Source organism: Takifugu flavidus, chromosome 22, assembly GCF_003711565.1.
Source record: "Takifugu flavidus isolate HTHZ2018 chromosome 22, ASM371156v2, whole genome shotgun sequence".
NCBI lineage: Eukaryota > Metazoa > Chordata > Actinopteri > Tetraodontiformes > Tetraodontidae > Takifugu > Takifugu flavidus.
Window position 1 is genome coordinate 795669 of NC_079541.1, and position 21417 is coordinate 817085.

The window sequence follows — 21417 nt, forward strand, 5'->3', positions numbered from 1 at the left end:
TTTAAATGTGTTTAAAACAGTTAAATAAGAGATTACTGTGTGGATGTTGCGGCTTCCAGTTCACCGAAAGACCCGCTCTTTTATTTTGAAAATGATGTGTGATTATTTTGAAACCGGAAGCTGCGGGTCACGGAACAGACGCGGCTTGACGGAAGCCTGCTGCTGCTCCTCCCGTCCCCCGTGTCGACAGAGATCTTCATCCAAACCTCCTCTCGCTGCTTCCAGGGCCACGGTCGGAACCTTCTCCGGCTCCCGGGTTCGTCCTCGCAGCCCAACGACCTCCGCGGTGTTCCGGGGGGATTCTCGTCTCCGTCGGAACGTGTGACTCAAAAACAAAGACGGGCGAAGCTGTATTATAGGTTGTTTTTTTTGAAGGGGTGAACTAGGGGAAGAGTGCCCGGGCCTGGCCGCTCCGAGGACTCGTTTATACCGACGGAATTCGCCATTTTCAGGTAATTTCTGTGCATTTGTTGTTTTTTCAGCCCCTCGCGTGTGTCCGATAATGGACCTCGTGGCGTTACATATAGAGCGATATGAAAAGACGAAGAACAGTGTTGTGAAGAAATGACAGGAAACGACATTTGAATAACATTATTGAGCATAAATCTTAATATATTTAAGAGCGAGTCTCACTTTGTTTTTACTTCAGTTTTCGCGTGTCTAAGAGCCATTTTCGTGAGATAAAAACAAAATTTTCCTTTGACATCGTCTGTAAATATGTGGTTTGTTTGGGGGCAGAAAGGCATCATAAGGAACCTTCTTGCTAATATTGAATGCATATTTAGGAAAACATGCAGGATTCTATCGGTCGTGACCTCGACATTCATCATATTGTTGAAATCTTGATCATTACATTCATCCTACTTTTCTGTGCACGTTACTAAGAGTTACAATGTTCAGCAGAACAGACCAGAGCAATGATTTAAAATGATGTTTTCACAGTACAAATTAGCAATTTTTGGGGCCAGTTGCATCTTTCTAAACAACAACAACAACAACAACAGTACAGTGAATCCAAAGATGTTCCGGCCTCTTGTTGTCCTGGAAACAGTGAGATGTGACAACATTGTTTTACACAAGATGCTGCTGCTCCGCCTAAATGGCACCGTGTTGACCTAAAGCAAAGACGAGATTCCCAATGAACGTGTGAGTCCATGATGTCGTGAGGCGACGTCCTCTTGTATTCACGTCGGCAGCAGACGGTGGTATCGATCCCTGGTCGCTCGTCCGTCCCTAACGCGAATCACCACTGATGCTTTTAGGCTCTTTCTCCACTTCCTGCCCTGACCTGCTTCACGTTTCTCCGTCCTATATGTGGAAAAACCGGCCGCGGCTCTTTGAACGTGTGTATTGACCCACATGCAGACGCGGGCTGATGTTTGAGCAGGCGACACGCCCCCAGAGGGTAAAGTCGTTACGCTAACGGCCACCTCCAGCGTCCACGTAGCAGCGTCTGCATCGATGGGCCTGCACGCCGTGTGGCTGGCAGCAGGAGGACGGCCCAGAGTCGATGGGCGTTGGGCTTCGGGTGAAGGTGAGACGGGAGCAGATTCCGGGGAACGCTGCTGACTGGCGTCCGGAACGCTCCCTTAAATCGTGGAAAAGTCCCGGCGAAGCGCCGCCGATCCCTGACGAGCAACCTTCAAATCACGGTTGCTATTGACAACCAGCCTGGCAGCACTCGCCCTCTGACTTGTTGCTGGTATGTCAGCAGCTTTGTTGGCATGTTTGAATGCTAACATCCATATTTTTAATGTGCAGACATTCTCCACGTTTCATCCTTATTGCTGTTGTACACATGCTATTTTTACCTCAACAATAATCATTAAAAGGCTCCAAAAAAGTAGACAATTGTTGCTGAGTGCCATAGGTGGTCTGGCTAGCAGCCCCTGGGGCTGGTGGGAAAGCCTCCTCCTGCCCCGGCTCTGCCAGAGGGGGGGAATTATGTCAGGAAAGTAGCAATTATTGGGCTTTTTTGGGGGTCTGCTTAATTGTAGGGCTTCAGGTTGAGTACAGTGAGTGTGGGCTGGGTTCACCTCGAACGCACAATTATACACACATTGGTTGCCATGTCAATGCACACACGTACACACACACAGCTGAGGAAAAGAATGTAAACCATGCAGTATTTTGGACCCTGTGCCGTATATTATTCCATCTCGCTGTACAGGCTGAGTGGGAACGGTTAGCGTGTTAGCGTTAGCGTTGTGCTATTCAGGATGAGTAAACACGCTGTCACACAGCGACGTGAGAAGCTAAATCTTGGAGTTTGTTTGTGAGGTTACTTTCTCCCCTGGGTTTGTCTCAGGAGGGTTCTGAAAAGGCCACCAGCGTTTCCACTTTGACTGGACCTCACTGGTTCCGCACCGTCACTGCTGTCGAATCCTTTTCCTGCTTCCAATATTCTTGATTTTCTTGCTTCAGGAAGCGAAGCCGTTGAATCCCACGTGCACATTTCGAAGGCCCTTAAAGTGGAGCAACGCTGCGAGAGAAACCGACCTCGGGTAAAAATATCTGCTCAATGAAGGAAAACAGTGATGCCGAAGTTACCGGACTCTAAAAATAACATCCGTATATATTCTGGCCATGAGGCTGGTCGAGTTTGATGATGCTCTGTTTCCATGAGATACTTAATTTAAGATGAAGAGGCAGCTTTGATCACTTATTCCCACCGTTGCTGATTCTTATCTGGGGCTTTTTGCACTTGTTAGCTGAAGGAATTTGGCCTTGCAGGAGTGAGAGAGCGACTCGTTTGGTCTCTGGATGAGTTTTTAATGGGAACCAGGAATCTCTAATTATTCCTCGCCTCCTTTTGAGGATGCACACTGGCGGGAAGCGTCTATTTTAGGCTCTTTTTGTTCTTGCGTGTGATGTTTTGTCACCTGTGGGCATCACACTCAGTGTGACACGGTGTGCTTGTGCACGTGCCGATAATCCGCTCTAATCAGATTATTTCTGACGCTGCAGAAGCTCCGAGTGACAGGAGGAAGTTCATTTAACAGGTGATTTAAGCAGCAGTTGGGGCCCAGCTCTGGACTGGTGCCAGACTGGGATGTCAGACTGGGAGTGAGCCCAGTGTGGGGTCAAATGTCCCGGGGACGTGGACCGGAGCTGTGAGCGCCCCCTACAGGAACCGTGGGTGTATGAGCTGCAGGTGAGGACAGCGTCTTCAGAATTAGGTTCCTGTGTCCGCTTCACTCCTTCCCTGCTCCCTAACCACTATAAAGGGAGCATCACACCTTCAGAGCCTCATTGATCCGCTTTGGGACACTTTACATGTGAAATAGCACAAGAAAGGCTGCATCAATGCTGTAAGAGAGGCCAGTAGCTTCATTCCTTCATGCTGGGCCCTTAATAATGACCTTAATTATTCATTAATAGCTTCTGCTCATGGCGTGTGTGATCACAAAGGATGATGGGATACGTGGAGGGCCCTAAACACATAAATCTACATCCAGGACACCTGGGGGGACGGACACCTGTTCCCAGAAGCCTCGGGGGCAGAAGATCTGGCGCCTGTGCTCAGGGGAGTGGCGGCGCCTGGCGAGTGTGTGTGTGTGTGTGTGAGAATGTCCCATCAAGACTTGTTAAACTGTTAAGGATGGACGGCAGTCATGCCACCACGTGAGATTTTCGTGGTTTTTTGCGTGCTCGCTGCCGTTTCTCCCGTGACACCCTCAGTTCCTGTGCCCCCCCCCCAGAGGAGCAGCGGTCCAGTTATCTTGAAAGGTGCCAGGTTCATGTGGTGGTCAGGTCCTTGCGTAAGAGCTCAAAGTGGAGATTTGAGAACTTCCATCTTTCATTATCGCTGACGAGTCAGCCGGGTCGTCTCGGCTTCCTGCCCAGTTGGTCGGCTTTCAAACATCCCATAATTGACAGTTGCATCAATAATGAAATGCTCTAACAGAGTACGCCACAGTCTCGCTGAACGGACGGGGTTGTGGTGGAAGCGACTTTATTTACCTGTGTTTGTGCCGGCCGTGGTGCGTTCGCGGACCTGCACATAATGGGACAAATGAGACCCATTGGTTGAGAACGGCAGCAGCTGACTCGTGTTGTTGAGCTGATCCTTTTATGCTTTTATGGGATAACTCCGACCCTTAGTGTTGGTTATGGTGCTTGTTCCTGTGTTCCGGGTTCTGGAGCCCCTCCAGCATCTTCTTTGGTGCACGTCCGTCCCTCCGAGCTGGGAAACTCCTCACTGGGATGATTGTGCCCTCACAGTGGGTCGCCTCAACCCCCCCTGAGTCTCTGAGCCGAACGCACCCAGAGCAGCAGCACCGAGGCTCCGTTCGGATGTTCTCAGAGCTGCACAGACCTGAGGTCAAGGGAACGCCCCCCCCCCCCCCCCACCGACCCCCCCAGCCCGACAACTCCAACCCCAACAACACAAACTTGCTGTTTTGTTTAGATTAGAGCTGCAAAAATCTGCCCAAAGCTGGATTTAGCTGAATATGGCAGCTTGGAAATGGCCCAGGAATGGTTGGTGAGGGTCAGCCAGAGGGATTATGGGCTGGAGGAGGCTCCTCTTGTTGCCTCAGTAACGTTTCCATGTATGAGGGGAAACTCCCCGTGTGTCACCTGCGGCTGCTCCTCAAAGACCGACGTGATAACGGGTGATTTACGAGCGTGGAGGAGACGTTTATGGTGATGGTTTTAATGAGGAAGCTGCTGTGAAGCCAGTGGAGACGTTTGATGGTCCCAAATGCTTAGAGATGCACCCTCATGATGAAAGTAGCCGTGGAAATGAGGAGATATGGAGGAACCGGAGCGTGTTGGTGGGATCAAAGGGCCGATGAGATGAGTGTTAGGTGGCACGAAGATCCACAGGTGTGTGACACAGGTGTTTCTACCTTCTCCTGTCCTCTGGTGGTCGCTGAAGCCAGGAAGCAGAAGAACGGGTCTATTTTAAAGCAGCTGTGACGCTCATGTGAGCGGGACTCTCTTGGGGCTCCGCAGCATCATCTCAGACGCTCCAGCGCCACCTCTGTTACGCTGCTGTGACACAAACCTGCAGAAGGAAGGAAGAACCTTTCCCCAGAAATCCTCCTTTCTTTAGCCTTGCTATGACGTTAGCCTAGCTGATACCTGGACGGTTCCGTTTCCAGCCGGGCCGTCAGCGCCGGCTCTCTGGGTGCTGTGGGCGTGTCGGGTCACCCGGGAGAAGGGTGACCCGACGGCCTCTCAGCAGACGCGTTCAGGCGTCACGGCCATTTTGTGGCTCCTCGACACACAAAGACTCTGTTGTGACTGTTTTCTGATATCGGCTCCATTCTCCGCCCCCCCCCTTCAGCTTCCTTCTCCAACACATTTGCTCTCATAGATTTTCATTTTCATTACGTCAGATATTTTTTCAAGGTTGGTTGAGAAAACATTGATCTAATGCAAATGGGGCAGGAAGGTGTGTGTAGCCCGGTTATTAGACGGCTGGCTGCTCCCATTGCAAGCTTTGAAGTCTTCTAACAGCCCATAATATGCTTGGAAGTCATTCGGTGTGAAGCAGAGGAGCTCTGGTGGGGGGGGGTGGTGGAATGTGGGTCAGAATATTGGAGGTGAAGTTTTCGGAGATGCTGCCGCGGATGAATCCGTCCTCCGTCCCCGTCAGCTCGCGTACGGAGCGTCCCCCCCCCCCAAGCCCCCAACACCCCCCCCCCCCCCACACGTGCACGTCACACAAATGGCTTTGTTTTGTTGGACTCCAGCTGAGCGGGACAAAGAGAGCTGGAAGCAGCAGATATGTGGAGATCAGAGGGTTCCGCTTCGCTCCTCTGATGTCACACATCTGCTGATCCTGGAGTTCCTGCGTCTTCTAATTAATTAGTCATTATTACCCCCCTTTCCTGGCATTAATCAGAGCACCTCCACCCAGCTGAGGGTAAATCCAGATCTCCACACGTGCACGAGCATCATGTGTCGTGCAGGAGGTGGATCCCGCCCCAGGTGGGTCAGGTAGTTCTGAAGGAGGCCCGTGACCCCGGTGAGGTGGCGCTTCTGGGCCAGTGCGTCCTGTACCGGGCTGGATGGGTGCAGCTCTTTTGTGAACACTTCCTCCCAGCATTTCCTCCCCTGATCCAGTGCCCCCCCTCCCACACACACACACACACACACAACACACACACACACACACACACACACACGCTGGACCCGGCCCAGCGGACCAGAGTGTTTCCTGAGACCTGGACGCGCGTCAGTGTGAGCGCGCTTGTCTGGAACATTACTTACACGACTCGGAGTCCTAATCTTAATCCCCCCCCTTAATGAAACACCTCCCAGTCTGGGTGTGAAAGTGTGTGTGGGCCCAAACGTCCGCGTCGGCGTGTGTGTGGCTCGTCCGTTCTTCCCGCCTCCTTCATGCTTTATTCAGGTAAATATCGGATTAAAAGCAGCTTTGCATTATTCAGGCGCGCGGATATTTCGGGTTTCGCCACAGAGGAAGGCGCACGAGGCGCCCTCACACGTGCACTCAAGTCCGTGTCCCTGTTGTTCCCCCCCCCCCTGCACAGGCCAGGCGCCGCGCTGGGATGGAGAAGATGAAGCGGATAAAGAAGCGGCTGTCGCTGACGCTGCGCCCCAGCCAGACCGTCGACGAGTCCCTGTCAGAGCTGGCGGAGCAGATGACCGTGGAGGACGGGGGCACCAAGGACAGCGGTAACCATTCAGACTCTTCCTTTCAGGAATTACGGCGCACGGGAAGAACCCAAACTACTCTCCCTCCGATTCTAAAAGCGGGTTTCAAAGGTCAGAATGAGGATGGGACCGGGGGAGGTCGACCAGGCTGGAAACAAGCGTTTCTAACCCACTTCACTAAAACCACAAATGCATCCTGATGACATCATGGTGGGTTTGCACCCCTCCCTCCTGGCCCCCGTCACCTCCTGGGGATCCGGATCGATCCTGTCGGGCAGCGCCACCCTTCACCCAGGGGAGGAAATTCCACGGCTCTGATTATTGTCCCGATCTTCCTGTCCAGGCGTGAGTGGGCACATGAAAGAGAAAGCCGCCCTGTGCCCCGGTCCAGTGGATCCCCGGGGCGTCTGAATAATGAAGCCGTGTGGATAAAGAGGGGACGAGCGTCCCGGCTGGAACGGAGCAGCTTTCTGCTGGATTGCGTAAGAGGAGTGGGAGCAGGACGCCCTCCCTGGATAGAGGATCCACTGTGCTGTGGAGAATGAGGAGTCCAAACACTGTGGAACATCTCCTGCTTACGCAACGTTCTGCCCGTCTCCGCGGGACCGCCGGGCTGGAGCACAGCCAGGCGGCGCCACTTCAAAAGTGGCCGAGGTCGATTCTCTTGTTCCGACGGATCGGTTTTGATCATGGCAGAGGGTGTGTTGGCTAATGGGCTGTTTAGACCTGTCAGCCCGGCTCTCGTGACGCGGGTCCGACCCACATTCCTTCACGTGCCTTTCCTGTCTGAGTTAAACAGAGTCCAAATGTGCACGTCTGACCAGATCTCTTTTCTCCTCCCCCATCAGAGCCCTTCATGAGAAACGGACGCCCCCCCACCTCCCACAGCATGCACTCCTTCCTGCACCAGTACACCGGGTCCTTCAAGAAGCCCCCCCTCCGCCGCCCGCACAGTGTCATCGGTGGCTCCCTGGGGTCCTTCATGGCCATTCCGCGCAACGGTAGCCGCCTGGGTGAGACGCACACGCTCGCACACGCACGCGTAGGAAGGAAGTGAGTGGTGGGAGAAAGGGAGCAAACAGGAATCGTGTCACAGCTCCGACATTCCCATCCTGCCGCGGAGGGCTTCTCCCCCCCGCCGGATGTGGGCTTCAGTCCCGAGTGGCGCTAGCTGGCGCGAGGTGATTCATTCAGAAGCAAGTCGGATCCTGTCGCTGTCGGGATGATTCACGGCTGCAGCAGATCTCCGGCGGAGGGCTGAGGAGCAGTCAGAGTGGGGCGGTACGCTTCCGAGGACCAGAATCTCCCCCCCCTCCGGGCTCGCTCGCCGTTTAGCACGCAGCTCCAGTCGGAGCCCGTTATTTTCACCATGAAACGCGTCCCGTCACATACAGGGGATGGCTTCATGCTGCTCCACCAAAATAAAGGTTCCTTCTGGCGTCCCAACATGATCTAGAGCTCCTTAGCTCAGGAAGTGTGTGGCCCTAATTTCTGTGGATGTGTGCTGCAGTGATGGGGCCTCCTACTGGACCCTGACCTACATAAAAGGATCTAAAGCAGGACGGTAAAATAGGACATGGACGCAGATTCCCCTCTGTGCTTAGTGGCCAAAGCTGCTGGAGGAGGCAGGAGACAAAGGTTTTATTGGATTTTAAAAGTAGCAACTTGAGGTGGAGCACAAGGGCCGACATGGACTCGCTCCAGATAACAGAGGAAGGAAGAGGAAGGTGCACGTGGGAGAAAGTAGGACGCATGAGATCATTTTCTTGGACAGCAGATTGAAGAAAGGCAGGTAGCAAAGGAATGCAAAGCTTCCAAAAGAGAGCGCGAGGTTCTGGAGAGGTCCTGGAAGGACGGGTGTTTGGAGGGGGGAGAGAGCCTGGACTTGAGTGTAGACAGTCATGTTAGATCCCGTTAACCTGGTAGAGCCCAGCTAAGACGTCCTCATCCAAACATGGAGACCTTTTTCAGTAGTGATGACAACAACAGGTGCAGTTCAGCCTTACAGCTCCAGCAGCCGAGCAAATGGCTAAAAACCTGGTCGCCATGGAAACTGGGGATGCCGTGCTTCATCTTTCTCAGAGCGTTCCTGCCTGGTGGTGACATGTCCGTGCTGTTGTGTGTGAATGAGGCTTTTGGGGGCTCTTGACTCTCTTATGATGGGGATATTATGAACTGCAGGACTGATCCTGTTCCAGGTGCTGACGCAGGTTTTAGCTTCAGTGTTTCGGCGTCCTGAAGCTGCCTGGTTCCTGCTAAAGCTGCCTGGTTCCTGCTAAAGCTGCCTGGTTCCTGCAAAAGCTACCTGGTTCCTGCTAAAGCTGCCTGGTTCCTGCTAAAGTCGTCAGATTCTTTTAGCCTAATGGGACACACACTGGACTCCATGTAGGACGAAACAAAATAACAGAACAGTTTTTGGGTTTTTGTTTTTTAAATCTATTTTTACATTGATTAAAGACTGATCAGAGGAAAATGACTGAAGCTACTGATTAACTGTGTGCGTGCGCGTGCACATCAGCATGTTTGCTCTGCTGTGCTGCGTTGGTTTAAGCTTTGCCGGTCAGAATGTTTCTGTTTGGCCCGGAGCTTTAGGAGGAGATGCGGAGTGTAGCTAGCGGAGTGTAGCCAGCGGAGTGTAGCCAGCGGAGTGTAGCCAGCGGAGTGTAGCCAGCGGAGTGTAGCCAGCGGAGTGTAGCCAGCGGAGTGTAGTTAGCGGAGTGTAGTTAGCGGAGTGTAGCTAGCGGAGTGTAGCCAGCGGAGTGTAGCTAGCGGAGTGTAGCCAGGGGAGTGTAGCCAGCGCCCTGCTGAGCAGTCAGAAAACAGCGCTAACGTTCGCCCACTCACAACTTTGCGCTCTCCATTCTGTCCAGATATCGTACACGAGAACCTGAAAATGGGCTCGGACGGCGAAAGCGATCAGGCGTCGGGAACGTCCTCAGACGAGGTGCAGTCACCGACCGGGGTCTGTTTACGGAACCGCGTACATCGACGGATCTCGATGGAGGTGAGAGGTGAACGCACGCCGTCTCCTTGTTGGCAGCTGGGGGGGAGGGGCATTTTATCCAGGGTGGGTTCCAGTGGGGGGGTCAAGCCTCCTTTTGCTCTCTGTAACCACGTGTATCCGGTTGGGTTGAGTTGTTCTGATGATTAGCCTCATGCTCATCAGGGGAACCGTTTTCTCTGCTAGTTTTCGATGACACAGTGGTTCTTGTGTGGATTGTGAAGTTTATCGAGCGCTCGGAGCCATTTATTTCAACCATTGTTCATTCATCAGTCACGTTGCTGCTGGAGACCAGTGATGCCAGCAGGCCCCCCCCAGGAGCCTGGTCCTGCTCGAGGTTTCTTCCCATTAAAAGGCAGTTTTTCCTGCTCCAGTTGCTTGTTGGGGTCAGATTCTGTGAGCACTGGTTGTAGCAGACGCTATTTAAATCAATGATCATTGATCTAAACATCCCAAATAAGTGTTTTATGGACGTTCATCTCGAGGGGAGTGACCCTCACTGCTGGGGGCCTAGTGCCCCCTGCTGGCAGACGAGCGTAAGTCACCATATTGCCTTGTTTTGGACTAAAACTTGGCTGATGGATGAAAAAGAGCCTCTAACATCACCCTAATAAAAACATTAGCGCTCTAATGATGTTGCACATTATTAGATTTTATGATATTTTTCCCATCCCGAAGTCAATTCTGAGGATGAGAACTGAACTGGGGACAAGGTTGTTACAAATATAGATCCTATGCTCACGAATCTGGTGATGTTTTCCCTGTTTGTGCTCGTTACATAAGATGAAAACCTCTACATAATCCGAGCTTTCATTTGGATCCACTGTTGTCACAACACTGGCATTTTCTCCGGGCGGCTCCGTCGGAGGAGGACAAAGAGCTCCAGTAATGAAGTATGAGAGGAGGAGTCGGTGGTATTTGTGGACCAACTGGCCCGAGAATTGGACCTTATCTGTCCACACATCAGGCAGCCACTTTTAGGACTTCGTCGCGATCACATGCCCACTTTATGTAAACCCCTGAATGGGAGAAATCAGCAGTAGCATTTATAATCCAGCCGGTGTGTCCTTATAGATGCAGGTTTATAAAAATAAGGGTTCCAGAATATTCCTCACAAATCAAACAAAGCGCTTCAGGTTGTGGTGTCGTGACGGTCCTCCGATGGGGGGGGGGGGCTTCTTATCAGATCCATGAGAGGAACCACAAGATGAACCCAGTCTCTCTGTCCCTCCCAGGACATCAACAAGCGCTTGTCCCTGCCGGCCGATATCCGGATTCCCGACGGCTACCTGGAGAAGCTGCAGTTCGGGAGCCCGCCCTTCGACCAGCCGCTCAGCCGGCGCTCCCGCCGAGCGTCGCTGGTCAGTGGAGCCTTATTGCACGTGGAGATGCCAGCCTTCCTCTGGCTCCCCGGAAAACGGATCCAACCTGTGTTACAAGCAAAAAGCTTTAAAATGTTAATCGGCGGCATAAAAATAGCTTTTGTCCTCCCGTCAAACTTCTCTTGGAAGCTAGCTGGATATTTTCAGCTGCTCCAAAGGAAGAAGATGATCATTGATGCTAGAATGTGCTCAGGAAGTCACAAATGTCACAGGGACATGTTTCTAATGTCTTTATTTTCGTCCCGTCCCGTCGGCGCCTCAGTCGGAGATCGGTTTCGGCAAGTTGGAGACCTACGTTAAGCTCGACAAACTGGGGGAGGTACGGAATTTGTGACCCGGAATCTCAATCCAACCCGTAAATCCCTTCGCACTCAACCTGTGCGTGCACGTGGTGCTTTCAGGGAACCTACGCCACGGTGTTCAAAGGACGCAGCAAGCTCACAGACAACCTGGTGGCGCTGAAGGAGATCAGGCTGGAGCACGAGGAGGGAGCCCCCTGCACCGCCATCAGAGAAGGTGATCCCGCCTCATCGCCCTCTTCCTCGCCAATAATCTGAAACGTCGCTAAGTAACGCCGGTACAGACGGTGTGTAAGTGGTTCTGTTGTCTCTAGTCTCACTACTGAAGGACCTCAAACACGCCAACATCGTCACGCTGCACGACATCGTCCACACCGACAAGAGCCTGATGCTGGTCTTCGAGTACCTGGTAGGAGCGCCGGCGTGCAGACGGGCGGCGGTTGCAGCACGTGCGCGTGACTGACCGTGCACATCTTTCTGCAGGACAAGGACCTGAAGCAGTACATGGACGACTGTGGGAACATCATGAACATGCACAACGTGAAGGTGGGCGGAGCTCCCCGACGGCGTCGCCTGGCCAGGGCGGAGTTCCCCAGGAAATGATGCCCATTCCTTCCTTTCCAGATCTTCCTCTTCCAGATTCTGCGAGGGCTGTCGTACTGTCACAAGAGGAAGGTTCTCCACCGGGACCTGAAGCCCCAGAACCTCCTGATCAACGAGAGAGGAGAACTCAAACTGGCGGATTTCGGTAAGAGGGGACCGGGACTGGTCATCGACCCGGTCCAGCCGGGTCTTCTGTCCTCCTGGTGGGACAGAAGACCCGGCTGGATTAGGGACGATGACCAGCTGCTTTAGTGCTTCCTGATGGGATGGATGAAGTCCTCGTGTGTCCGGCAGGTCTGGCCAGGGCCAAATCCGTCCCCACTAAAACCTACTCCAACGAGGTGGTGACCCTTTGGTACCGGCCTCCGGATGTTCTGCTGGGATCCTCGGAGTATTCGACGCAGATCGACATGTGGTACGAGCCGGCAGACGGGCTTCCCTCAGTAGATGGTTGTGCACGTGAAGGTGAACGGGCTTGTCTCTGGTTGGTCTCCTGCAGGGGCGTCGGCTGTATATTCTACGAGATGGCTGCCGGCCGGCCGCTCTTCCCTGGCTCCACCGTGGAGGACGAGCTCCACCTGATCTTCAGGTTACTGGGTGAGTGAAGGAGGAGCTCCGCTCCGCTCTCCTGCCGTCCTCCTAACGTCCGATCTGCTCTCTGTGGCCTCAGGCACGCCCACGGAGGGGAACTGGCCGGGAATCTCCTCTATCGAAGAGTTCAAATCTTACAACTTCCCCAAATACAAACCGCAGCCCATCATCAACCACGCCCCCAGGTACGCGCGCGCGCGCGTGTGTGTGTGTGTGTGTGTGTGTGTGTTCACAGGAAGTCCTATGGAACATTCACACAGGCAGCGATCCGTTTCCTTCCTCATCCGAACGGCTGCACGTTCCCGTCAGCCACCGTGAACTCTTCTCCTTTTGTTTCCTGCAGGGTGGACAGTGAAGGGCTGGAGCTGCTGCTCTCTTTCCTCAGAGTGAGTCTTCCTTTCTGTAGCTGCGAAGCAACGTACGGCGGCGTAGCTGCAGTTCGCATCCTGCTTCATTCCGGACAATAAATATTCCCAAAGCAGTAAATCGCTGCTCGTAATTTCTTGAGGCTGCGGACTTTTGCCCCTTCAGTACCAGATGTTGCCAGCAGGGGGCAGAGTACCGCACGGCGCTCCTCCCTTTATCTGATTGGACCCCTGATTGCTTCCCCAACAATCACAGCACAATCTTAACTTCCTGTTTTCTCCGCAGTACGAGTCAAAGAAGAGGATTTCTGCTGAGGATTCCATGAAACACTCGTACTTCAGGCAGCTCGGGATGAACGTGCACACGCTGCCGGAGGGTGAGCGCGCTCAGAACCCCGTCTGATCGTACGCCTGTCTTCTTCTCTGCCTGGCGCCGCATGCTAACACGCGTTCCTGTGTTGCAGGTGTGTCGTTATTCACGTTACAGGAAGTGCAGCTGCAGAAAGACCTGGGATACAGGAACTCGTCATTCCCGGACGCAGGTGAGGGGCCGGCACGCTTGCCTCCATAGGGACGTTTACCAAAACCAGCAGGTTTTCTGATGTCATGGCAGGAGGTTCCCAGTCTGTAGTTACAGCCACCCAATACTGCTGCGACTGTATCCCATAATGCAACTGGCTTTTTCTTTCAGGAAACAGCAAAATCAACAGGCGGCAGAGCATGCTCTTCTAAAGTACTACTGTCATCGCGCCCCACCAGTGTCACGCATGGGCCCACCTCCCCCTGGGATACAGCACACACACCCACACACACACACCCACACACACACACACACACACACACACACACACACACTCTGTCCCTGTGGAACAAGCGACTGACTTGAAGCTACTTTGTGTTATTTATTGGGGAGGTGAGGTTGAATATTTTGCTGCTAAGTCACTACTGTATTGAACACACGCACGCGTGCACGTGCGTGTGTGTGGATGATGTGAACACACACAGTTGAGCAGTCGGCGAGGTGACTGTTTCCCTTTGACTGTCCACGGATGTGCACGTTGTGACCCAGGTTGGTGTTTTTGCTGGAAGGCTGAACACTTGTAGAAACATAGATTTCTTTAAAAAACACGCAGAAAGCTTAAAATGGTTAAAATGGTTAAAATGGTTGAAATGGTTAAAATGGTTGAAATGCAGGACCATTGTCGACAAAGTCCGGCCAAACTGGGAGAACAGGCCAAGCAACTGGACCATATTTGAGCTGCAGACACAGGAATCGTCAACAGGAAGTCACGTGACATCCCGGAGGAAGTGGGCAAGCCTTTCCTAAAACACCTTAAAAACCGCCAGTGTTTCTCAAAGACTAACGCATCCCTCTGCTCCGTTTCCTTGGTGATTTCACTGCAGTAACGGTGTTTTAACTTGCACTTCAATGTGTGTGTGTGTGTGTGTGTGTTTTGGTTCTGTTACCAGAGAGTTTACCCGCAGTATTAAGATTGTTCTGTGACTCTTGACCTTTCCTTGTGAAACAAGTCATGTGGCGTGTTTTTATCCGGCGGCGGCGCACGAGGAAACGAAGAGATTTCAAATTGAAATGCTGAATTAATGTAACTGTGTCGTTTGCAACAGTGACGATGGCGACGAAGCCATTTGAGAAATCTCCGGTGGGGGGGGCGCATGTTTACTGAACTAAAGAATAAGCACTGGAACACGCCGCTGGCTGGGGAGCATCCAAGCTAGCAGCAGGTGGGTGCTGAATTAGCTTAGCACAAAGTTGGAGACACCTCCTGCCTGCGTGGTAGATTAATGAGGAGCTAACCATAACTAGCAGCCTTTTCCCTCCGCTTCAGAGTCTCAGCACACTTGGTGATGTTTGATTTTGTACACTGCACATGCACAAACGTGAGCACACGAGCACCAACAGGTGTGAGCAAGGCTTCCCTTCCCTTCCTGAATGTTTTAAACACATGATGCACAATTTCCAGGTGGCAGTGATGTTAAAGCGGGAGACTTTTGCATTCTGGACAGAATTTTAAATAAGCTCGTCTGTCACTTTGATTGTAGCTGATGTTAGTTTCCATTCAACGGTCGTAATTGTTCCGTTTCCGGAGGAAAGTCTCATCATATTAATGCTAAACTCCCTGCATTTCTCATTGAAAGTAGCTTAAAACGAAGCGAAGGTCTCGTTTCCTCTGGTCCAGCTGTATATCTGAACGCTTCTATGATATTTTTCACACTTCATACTTGAATTGAAGCGTTTCCTCCGCTGGGAACGACGTGCAACAGCGTTTTTTTAACGAACGGTAACATGCATGGAGATTTCTACAATGGCTAACGATTGTAAATGTGTAAAAACTGAACCTTTTTAATGTTTGTTTGTTTTTGGGGGGGTTTGTTTTGGAAAAATCTGAGCGAATTTCTGTGAAGGTGAAGTCGTGCGCGTGCCTGATGCATGAACGCCTGCTGTGTTGTGAAGCTGAAACACCGACACTTGGTGGGAACGTTTTTACTGGAACTATTTATTTCTCATAACCGTCAGAAGTAAATTTAATCTTTTTCAGAAACACTTTGTCGTTCTTTGAGGGGAAAAAAGTCATTTTACAGAAAGAAAGGGGCTTTTTTTTTTTTTTTTTTTAACCAAGAAAAGGTTTTAATCAACTTTGACATGAAACATAAAAAATACATTTTGGAATCTCAAAGGCACAGACGGTCTGAAGCATTTCGGTCCAGGTGCAAAACAAAATGTAGAAAAAGATCTTCACAGCATCTCGAAGAGCTCAAATGTTTGGTTTTGCTATCTAGCAGGTTGTTTTTGCCAGGCGTCACCCAGAGATTCGTCCTCTGAGGTCACTAACGGGCTGGTTAACGAGGACTGGTTAGATAAGAGGAAAAGAAAGGATAGGAACAATAATTCAGGCAAATAAAACCACCCTTTAACTACGTGATGTCCACATAAATTTGCTTTTAGTGTAAATCCTAAAAAACAAAGTAAAAAAAGCGCCACCTGGTGGCCAATTTATGATCCAGAAAAGCTGAAATTCTAATATTGATCTATTGACCAGAACTGGCTGGTTCTGGGACCATTTAACGGGCCTAATATAACATTCTGAATACGTCTTTGTGGATTTCCTAAAAAAAGAAAACGCTGCAGTTTCTAAGTTGCTTTACAGCCATTTTTAACTTGATTTTATCTTTTTGGAGATTAAACATTCCTTTCCTTTGGTACGGAGAAAACCAGGTTTCCGCTCAGAACTAAAACCATTATGGGAGCAAGTTGGGCTCCAGGGACAGAGTTCAAGGCTGCTCGGCTCTTTTCCTCGTCCGGTTCCGGTCTGGCTTGGCCTGGACGGGCCCAGTTCTGGCTGGTCAGGATGGTATCAGGACTTGTGGGAGCTGGATGCGAGCAGAAGAGGGGATGAAGTGTCCAGGCTGGGTAAAGGTAGCGGGATGGATCCGTTCAGCAGTGTGGGGAACTGAACCAGAACCAGAATATAGAGTCAGGAATCAGAACCAGAATATAGAGTCAGAAATGTGAGTGGGGGGGGGGGGGGGCAACCAGGCACCAGGCAGCCTCCCACTCCCCACAGCCAACAGGAAGCTTCCCCTCTTCTCTTCCACACCCAAACGGAAACATCTGTAGCTTATTTTGAACATCTCACACTCACACACACACACACACACACACACGCCCACACACACACACCCACACACACACACACACTCACACACACACACACACACACACCCACACACACACACACACACACACACACACACACACACAGTAAAGCAAACCTGTGGTGTCAAATGAAATGTCCTGTGCTTATGAGGGAGGGATTTACTGTAAAAAGTTATAACGGCAGACAGAGTTCTGTTCATCACCTCCCGTCCCGGCTGTCTTTGGCAGAACTGTCCTAGAACCCAGGACGGTCCTAGAACCCAGAACTGTCCTAGAGCTCAGGACTGTCCTAGAACCCAGAACTGTCCTAGAGGTCAGAACTGTGCTAGAACCCAGGACTGTCCTAGAGGTCAGAACTGTGCTAGAACCAGAACTGTCCTAGAACCCAGAACTGTCCTAGAGGTCAGAACTGTCCGAGAACCAGGACTGTCCTAGAACCCAGGACTGTCCTAGAACCCAGGACCCTCTTAGCTTAACGAGAACGTATAAAAATTTCTGCTGTTACGAGCAGTGAAGCCAAATCTGGTTTATTCATGATTGAAACGAAGATCTTCAGGTTTCTCAGAATCTCTCAACGTTGATAGAAAAACATTAATAATGACGCAATATTGAGTCCCTCCAGCATTTGGTTCCCTGCTCAAGGGCACCTCGGCAGTCCTCTGAAATGGACATTCCAGTTTTTGGACTTGAACCCCAAAAGCAACAATCACCCCAGATGGGACTCGAACCCACAATCCCTGGCTTAGGAGGCCAGTGCCTTATCCATTAGGCCACTGGGGCTTTGAATGGCTCCTGGGCCCCCCCAGCCTGGATCCTGGCTGGGGGCCCATCCCCCACAGGCAAGCCAGACAAGCACGACAACATCCAGAACCTCGAGCTTCTTGGGCCTCCTGCTTAGAGCCACCTCTGTCTGGGTCGACAGTGTGAACCCGTTGTGCCCCCCCCCCCCACCCAGGTCACTATTAGAGAAGCAAATATCACCTGAAAGAGGCTGGCATGGCTCTGCAGCTGTGGGGGGCTGAGGGGCCCCACTGGACTGATGCTGGACCACAGGTGGATGTTGGAGAGGAGAGAGCTGGGTGTCAGCAGGAGGCCGGAGGGGGTCTACGAGGCAGAACATGAAGGACGTTAGTGCTGGATTCATCTTACACTCGTGCTTTAGAGCTCAGAACCTTCTGACCCCGAACGCTCGGGACCTTCAGTAAAGAGACGAGGAACCAAAGGACTTTTGAGCTTTCGGATCTATTCAACTTGATGAACGTACTCAACAAAGGAAACTTCCGGCAACCGATGAGGCCCGTTTGCATCCAGCTGCTGCTAACATCTGCTCGAGCTCCGGCCTCTGCAAACATCAGCATCAGCGGCACAAACGCGCCGTGTCGGCAGGAGCGGAGACACGTTTGGATGGATGCTGTCCTGCTTTGGTCAGGGACATATGGCTTCACTTAGGATCCTCCTCCCTCCTCCCTCCCTCCCTCCCTCCTTCCCCCCTCCCTCACCTCCTCCTGTCTGAGCCCGACTTTCAACACGCGAGTCGTCTGTCTCAGTTTTGTTTTCTCCCCTGACTCACGCAAGAACCTGGGTCAGATTTTTCAGACCAAGCAAAAAAAGTACTAACTCTGCGTGTGTGAGTGTGTGTGTGTGTGTGTGAGTGTGTGTGTGTGTGTGTGGTGTTGGTCCACGGTGGCTGATATCTCGCGGGTTCTCTGTCTGTACCTGCGTGGTGAGGAAGGCGGGGGTCACAGACCCTGAAGGGAGGGCCGGGCTGTTGAGGGCGATGGAGACGAGGTCACTTCCTGTCAGGAAAAGGGAAGAAGCTGAGATTTCCAAAGCTTTGGGTTTTCTGCTTCTCAGAGGTGAACTATCAGCCAACCCTCTCCTCTCGGGGGTCGTCGAGCTGTGTGACCTAACTCTGCGGCGCTGACCCGATGACAGGTTCAGAGGTTCTGCGCTCGGCTCTGGGTCAACAGTCTGTGTAGTGTGACTTTGCCGCGCTGCTCGTGGGTGGGCGGGGCTTTGCGGCGGGGAGGAAGGGCAGGGGGACGACTGAGGATGCTCCGAAGGCGGCCGGGAGGAACCGGAGGTCTCGCTGCTGGGGGAGGGGGTCGGCGGGAGAGAGGAGTGTCCGTGGTGGGTTTTGAATCGGATGACAGAGGAGCCGTCGTCGGGGGGGTCCGACCTCGGCTCCATCTTGATTGGCCGGTGTTGCTGCAGGGAGCTGACGGTGAAGGAGGAGTACAAGCCGGAGTGGAGGTACTGGGTCCTCACGCCCGCATCCTCGGCCCCGGACGCGGAGACGCCCTCCTCGCCGCAGCGGCCCGACTCCACCAGCGCGGGATCCATCTTCAGGATGTCAGGGAACGACACGAACTTGTAGACAAACTTCTTCCCGATCACCTTCTTGACGATGTTCTGGGGAAGAAAGAAGGAAACTCATTTGTAAACTGATTTTATTCCACGAAGAACAAAGGGGCGCAGCTGTGACGCACCTTGTCGTAGTAGTAGCGCAGGGCTCTGCTCAGCTTGTCGTAGTTCATGTTGGTCTTGTTCTTGCGCAGCCCCCACAGCTTCGCCACCTCTTCAGACTTGAGCAGCTTGAACTCGCCGTCGTTGGACGTCCAGCAGATGAGGTGCTTGTGGCTCTGGTCGAGCAGCAGCTGCAACAGGAACTGCCAGAGTGTGATGGAGCTCTCCATGATGGGAGGAGGCCACCAGGCAGGGGCGATCTGCGGGACCGGATCAAGACGTGAGGTCAAAGTTCCAAGGAAGCGCTCCAGATAAGACAATGTTCCAGAGGTCGTTAGACCAGCTCAGTTACACAATATTCAACTCTGAGCTTAAAAAACTGAAAGCGGGAAAGAGTTCTGGACACGCGCGGTATTCCGAAATCCCGTCAAAATGTCCCGCTTCATGAGGAAATCTCATCTGGATTTTGAATTCAGGCACCTTTGAGCACGGCAGCGGCGGAAAAGGGAACAAAACGGGGATGAAAAGAGTGAAAAGGTGGGCCGGAAAGAGCAGGAAGAGCCAACGTCTGCACATACGGGAACCGGACGCTGAAGTCCGCCGAAAACCACAAACAGAACTGGCGCCCGGAGGCGAGCGGCCCACTTCCTCCGCCCGGGAACATCCTGCCAACCCTCAACACTGGACACAGTCTTTTTCTGACACAGCTTCGATCACAAATCTTGATTTTATTCCACGTCCTCCCGACGGCTGCAGGTACGAGTCACAGGTGACGTGAGGATCGGACAGAAATCAGGATCAGAAATCATAAAACGCGCTCGTGTTCACGTTTGGACGTCCTGTTGCTCTCGTGTGCGACAGACTTCGGTTGGCTTTTGCATGTTTCCATGGTGATAAAGCAGGATGTGGTCAGTGGTCTGCGCCAAGTCAAGCAAGAGTCTAACTGACATATTTACCTGAAAAGCACGGCGTGTGTTGGCTTGGATGCTTCTCTCACAGCCCCCACCTGCCCCCAAATAAGGGTCACTTCATCCAGGTTCATTAGACCTGAAACTCAGGAAAACGCCCCGAAAATCTCCGAAAGGATGGACGCCACCGAGGGAAAGTGCAAACAATGACCCATCAGCGTGACCGTACGTCCTCATTTCCCTTTTCCTGCCTGTGTGCGTGCGCGCGTGCGTGTGCGAGATAGAGAGAGAGCGAGGCGGAAGGACGGTAGAACCGTCTCTTTGTCTAAATGAAGACTTCCTGTCATTCAGTGTGTGGGGCGTCTTCCCGGAGAAAGGCCTTCCCTCTCCGGGAGGTAGGACGTCCTGTTACCGGGAATTACCAGGAACACAAACACACACGCACGCACATGTGCTCGCATCCTCTCTCTCGCGCGCGCGCGCACCCGCACACGTCTGGAGAATGCATCTATTCCTGATCCTAAACCACCGTGTTCACCCGCCGACCTCACTAATTTGCTCTAGAGGAAAAATTCATTTCCAAATAAAAGCAAAGCAGGAATCGCGCGTGCGCGCACACACGCGCGCACATACTTAGTGTCACAGGTCTGTCATGTTTACACTCTAAAAGTAGACGTTCAAGGTTTTCATTCCTAAAGAAACAAATTAAACCACAACAGGATTTCACATCCTTTAACCGAGTTGATTGTGGTGCGTGTGTGTTTATAATCGGGGGGGGGGGGGGGGGGGGGGTGGTTCTGTTGGACCTCAAACAGTTCTTTGTTTTGTACCACTGAGTCATTTTTAAAACGTTGTCTTCTGCCAGCTTCAATCCGGAAGCACATGGCAATTAAACTGCGAAGTCCAGACAAACCACTAAGTCCACGATGATGTTTTTAAAGGAGCCGCGACTCACTTTTTCCACACGAGCTGGTGCACTAACCTATTTTCTGCGCGCCCGTGTGCTCAAGAAGAAGCATATTCATGGCTTCAGATTTTACGCACGGTTTTAGCGACTTTTACGCACAAGTTACTCCGCTTTACGCGCAGTCAAAACCTGTTTTTCCAATTGACGGCTGCAAGGCGAAGATACCAGTTCCCCAAAAAGCAAAGATTAGATGATTTTACTTTTGAATCTTTGGTAAACAAATCTCTTGGAACTGGTAAATATCCGGAAACCAGAAGTTGCACCTACCCCGCTGTCGGACGGCCGCCGCTCTTTCGTTTCTCTCCGCTCGGAACTGTATGTTTGCGTTTTACAGCAGTGCGAGTTCCTTACGACGGGGGCTCCATGTCGTGGTGCTGCCGCCGCCGTCTGAAGGGGTTCTGTCCGCTGCCTCGGAGGAAGTCAGGACGCGCAGACGGAGAACCCGCGCACTTCCTCCTCTGGCGCAGTGTCGCGTCTCTCTCTCTCTCTCTCTCTCTCTCTCTCTCTCTCCTCTCTCTCTCTCTCTCTCTCT

At 52.2% G+C, this 21417-nt stretch overlaps 2 protein-coding genes and 1 non-coding gene across 9 annotated transcripts; 1 reads left to right on the forward strand and 2 right to left on the reverse strand.

Moving 5' to 3' along the window:
• The first annotated feature begins 123 nt into the window (after window positions 1-123).
• cdk17 (cyclin dependent kinase 17) lies at window positions 124-15429 on the forward strand. Of its 3 annotated transcripts, none has more exons than XM_057022662.1 (16): window positions 124-452; window positions 7476-7640; window positions 9498-9631; window positions 10864-10989; window positions 11273-11329; window positions 11412-11526; window positions 11624-11718; window positions 11793-11855; window positions 11934-12057; window positions 12207-12327; window positions 12412-12509; window positions 12583-12688; window positions 12847-12889; window positions 13155-13245; window positions 13333-13410; window positions 13560-15429. In XM_057022662.1, exons 2-16 carry the CDS (start codon window positions 7484-7486, stop codon window positions 13598-13600), a joined length of 1449 nt encoding a protein of 482 aa, XP_056878642.1. In that variant the 5' UTR covers window positions 124-452; window positions 7476-7483; the 3' UTR covers window positions 13601-15429. The 3 variants fall into 3 exon arrangements, with proteins under 3 accessions (XP_056878642.1, XP_056878641.1, XP_056878643.1); XM_057022661.1 differs by lacking the exon at window positions 124-452 and adding an exon at window positions 6469-6648; XM_057022663.1 differs by lacking the exons at window positions 124-452; window positions 7476-7640 and adding an exon at window positions 6469-6648.
• elk3 (ETS transcription factor ELK3) lies at window positions 15365-21391 on the reverse strand. Of its 5 annotated transcripts, none has more exons than XM_057022689.1 (5): window positions 21153-21391; window positions 19034-19270; window positions 18261-18956; window positions 17526-17648; window positions 15365-16338 (listed from the first exon to the last, which is right to left on the reverse strand). In XM_057022689.1, the coding sequence occupies exons 2-5, from the start codon at window positions 19238-19240 to the stop codon at window positions 16243-16245; spliced, it is 1122 nt and encodes a 373-aa protein (XP_056878669.1). In that variant the 5' UTR covers window positions 19241-19270; window positions 21153-21391; the 3' UTR covers window positions 15365-16242. The 5 variants fall into 5 exon arrangements, 4 of the variants coding, with proteins under 4 accessions (XP_056878669.1, XP_056878671.1, XP_056878670.1 ...); XR_008948280.1 differs by lacking the exon at window positions 21153-21391 and having other exon boundaries at window positions 16227-16338; window positions 18261-18340; window positions 18456-18956; XM_057022691.1 differs by lacking the exons at window positions 17526-17648; window positions 21153-21391 and having other exon boundaries at window positions 18261-18340; window positions 18456-18956.
• Window positions 17252-17324, reverse strand: trnar-ccu (transfer RNA arginine (anticodon CCU)). Its single transcript has one exon. It is a non-coding gene; the product is annotated as a tRNA-Arg (tRNA).
• Window positions 21392-21417: the final 26 nt, after the last annotated feature.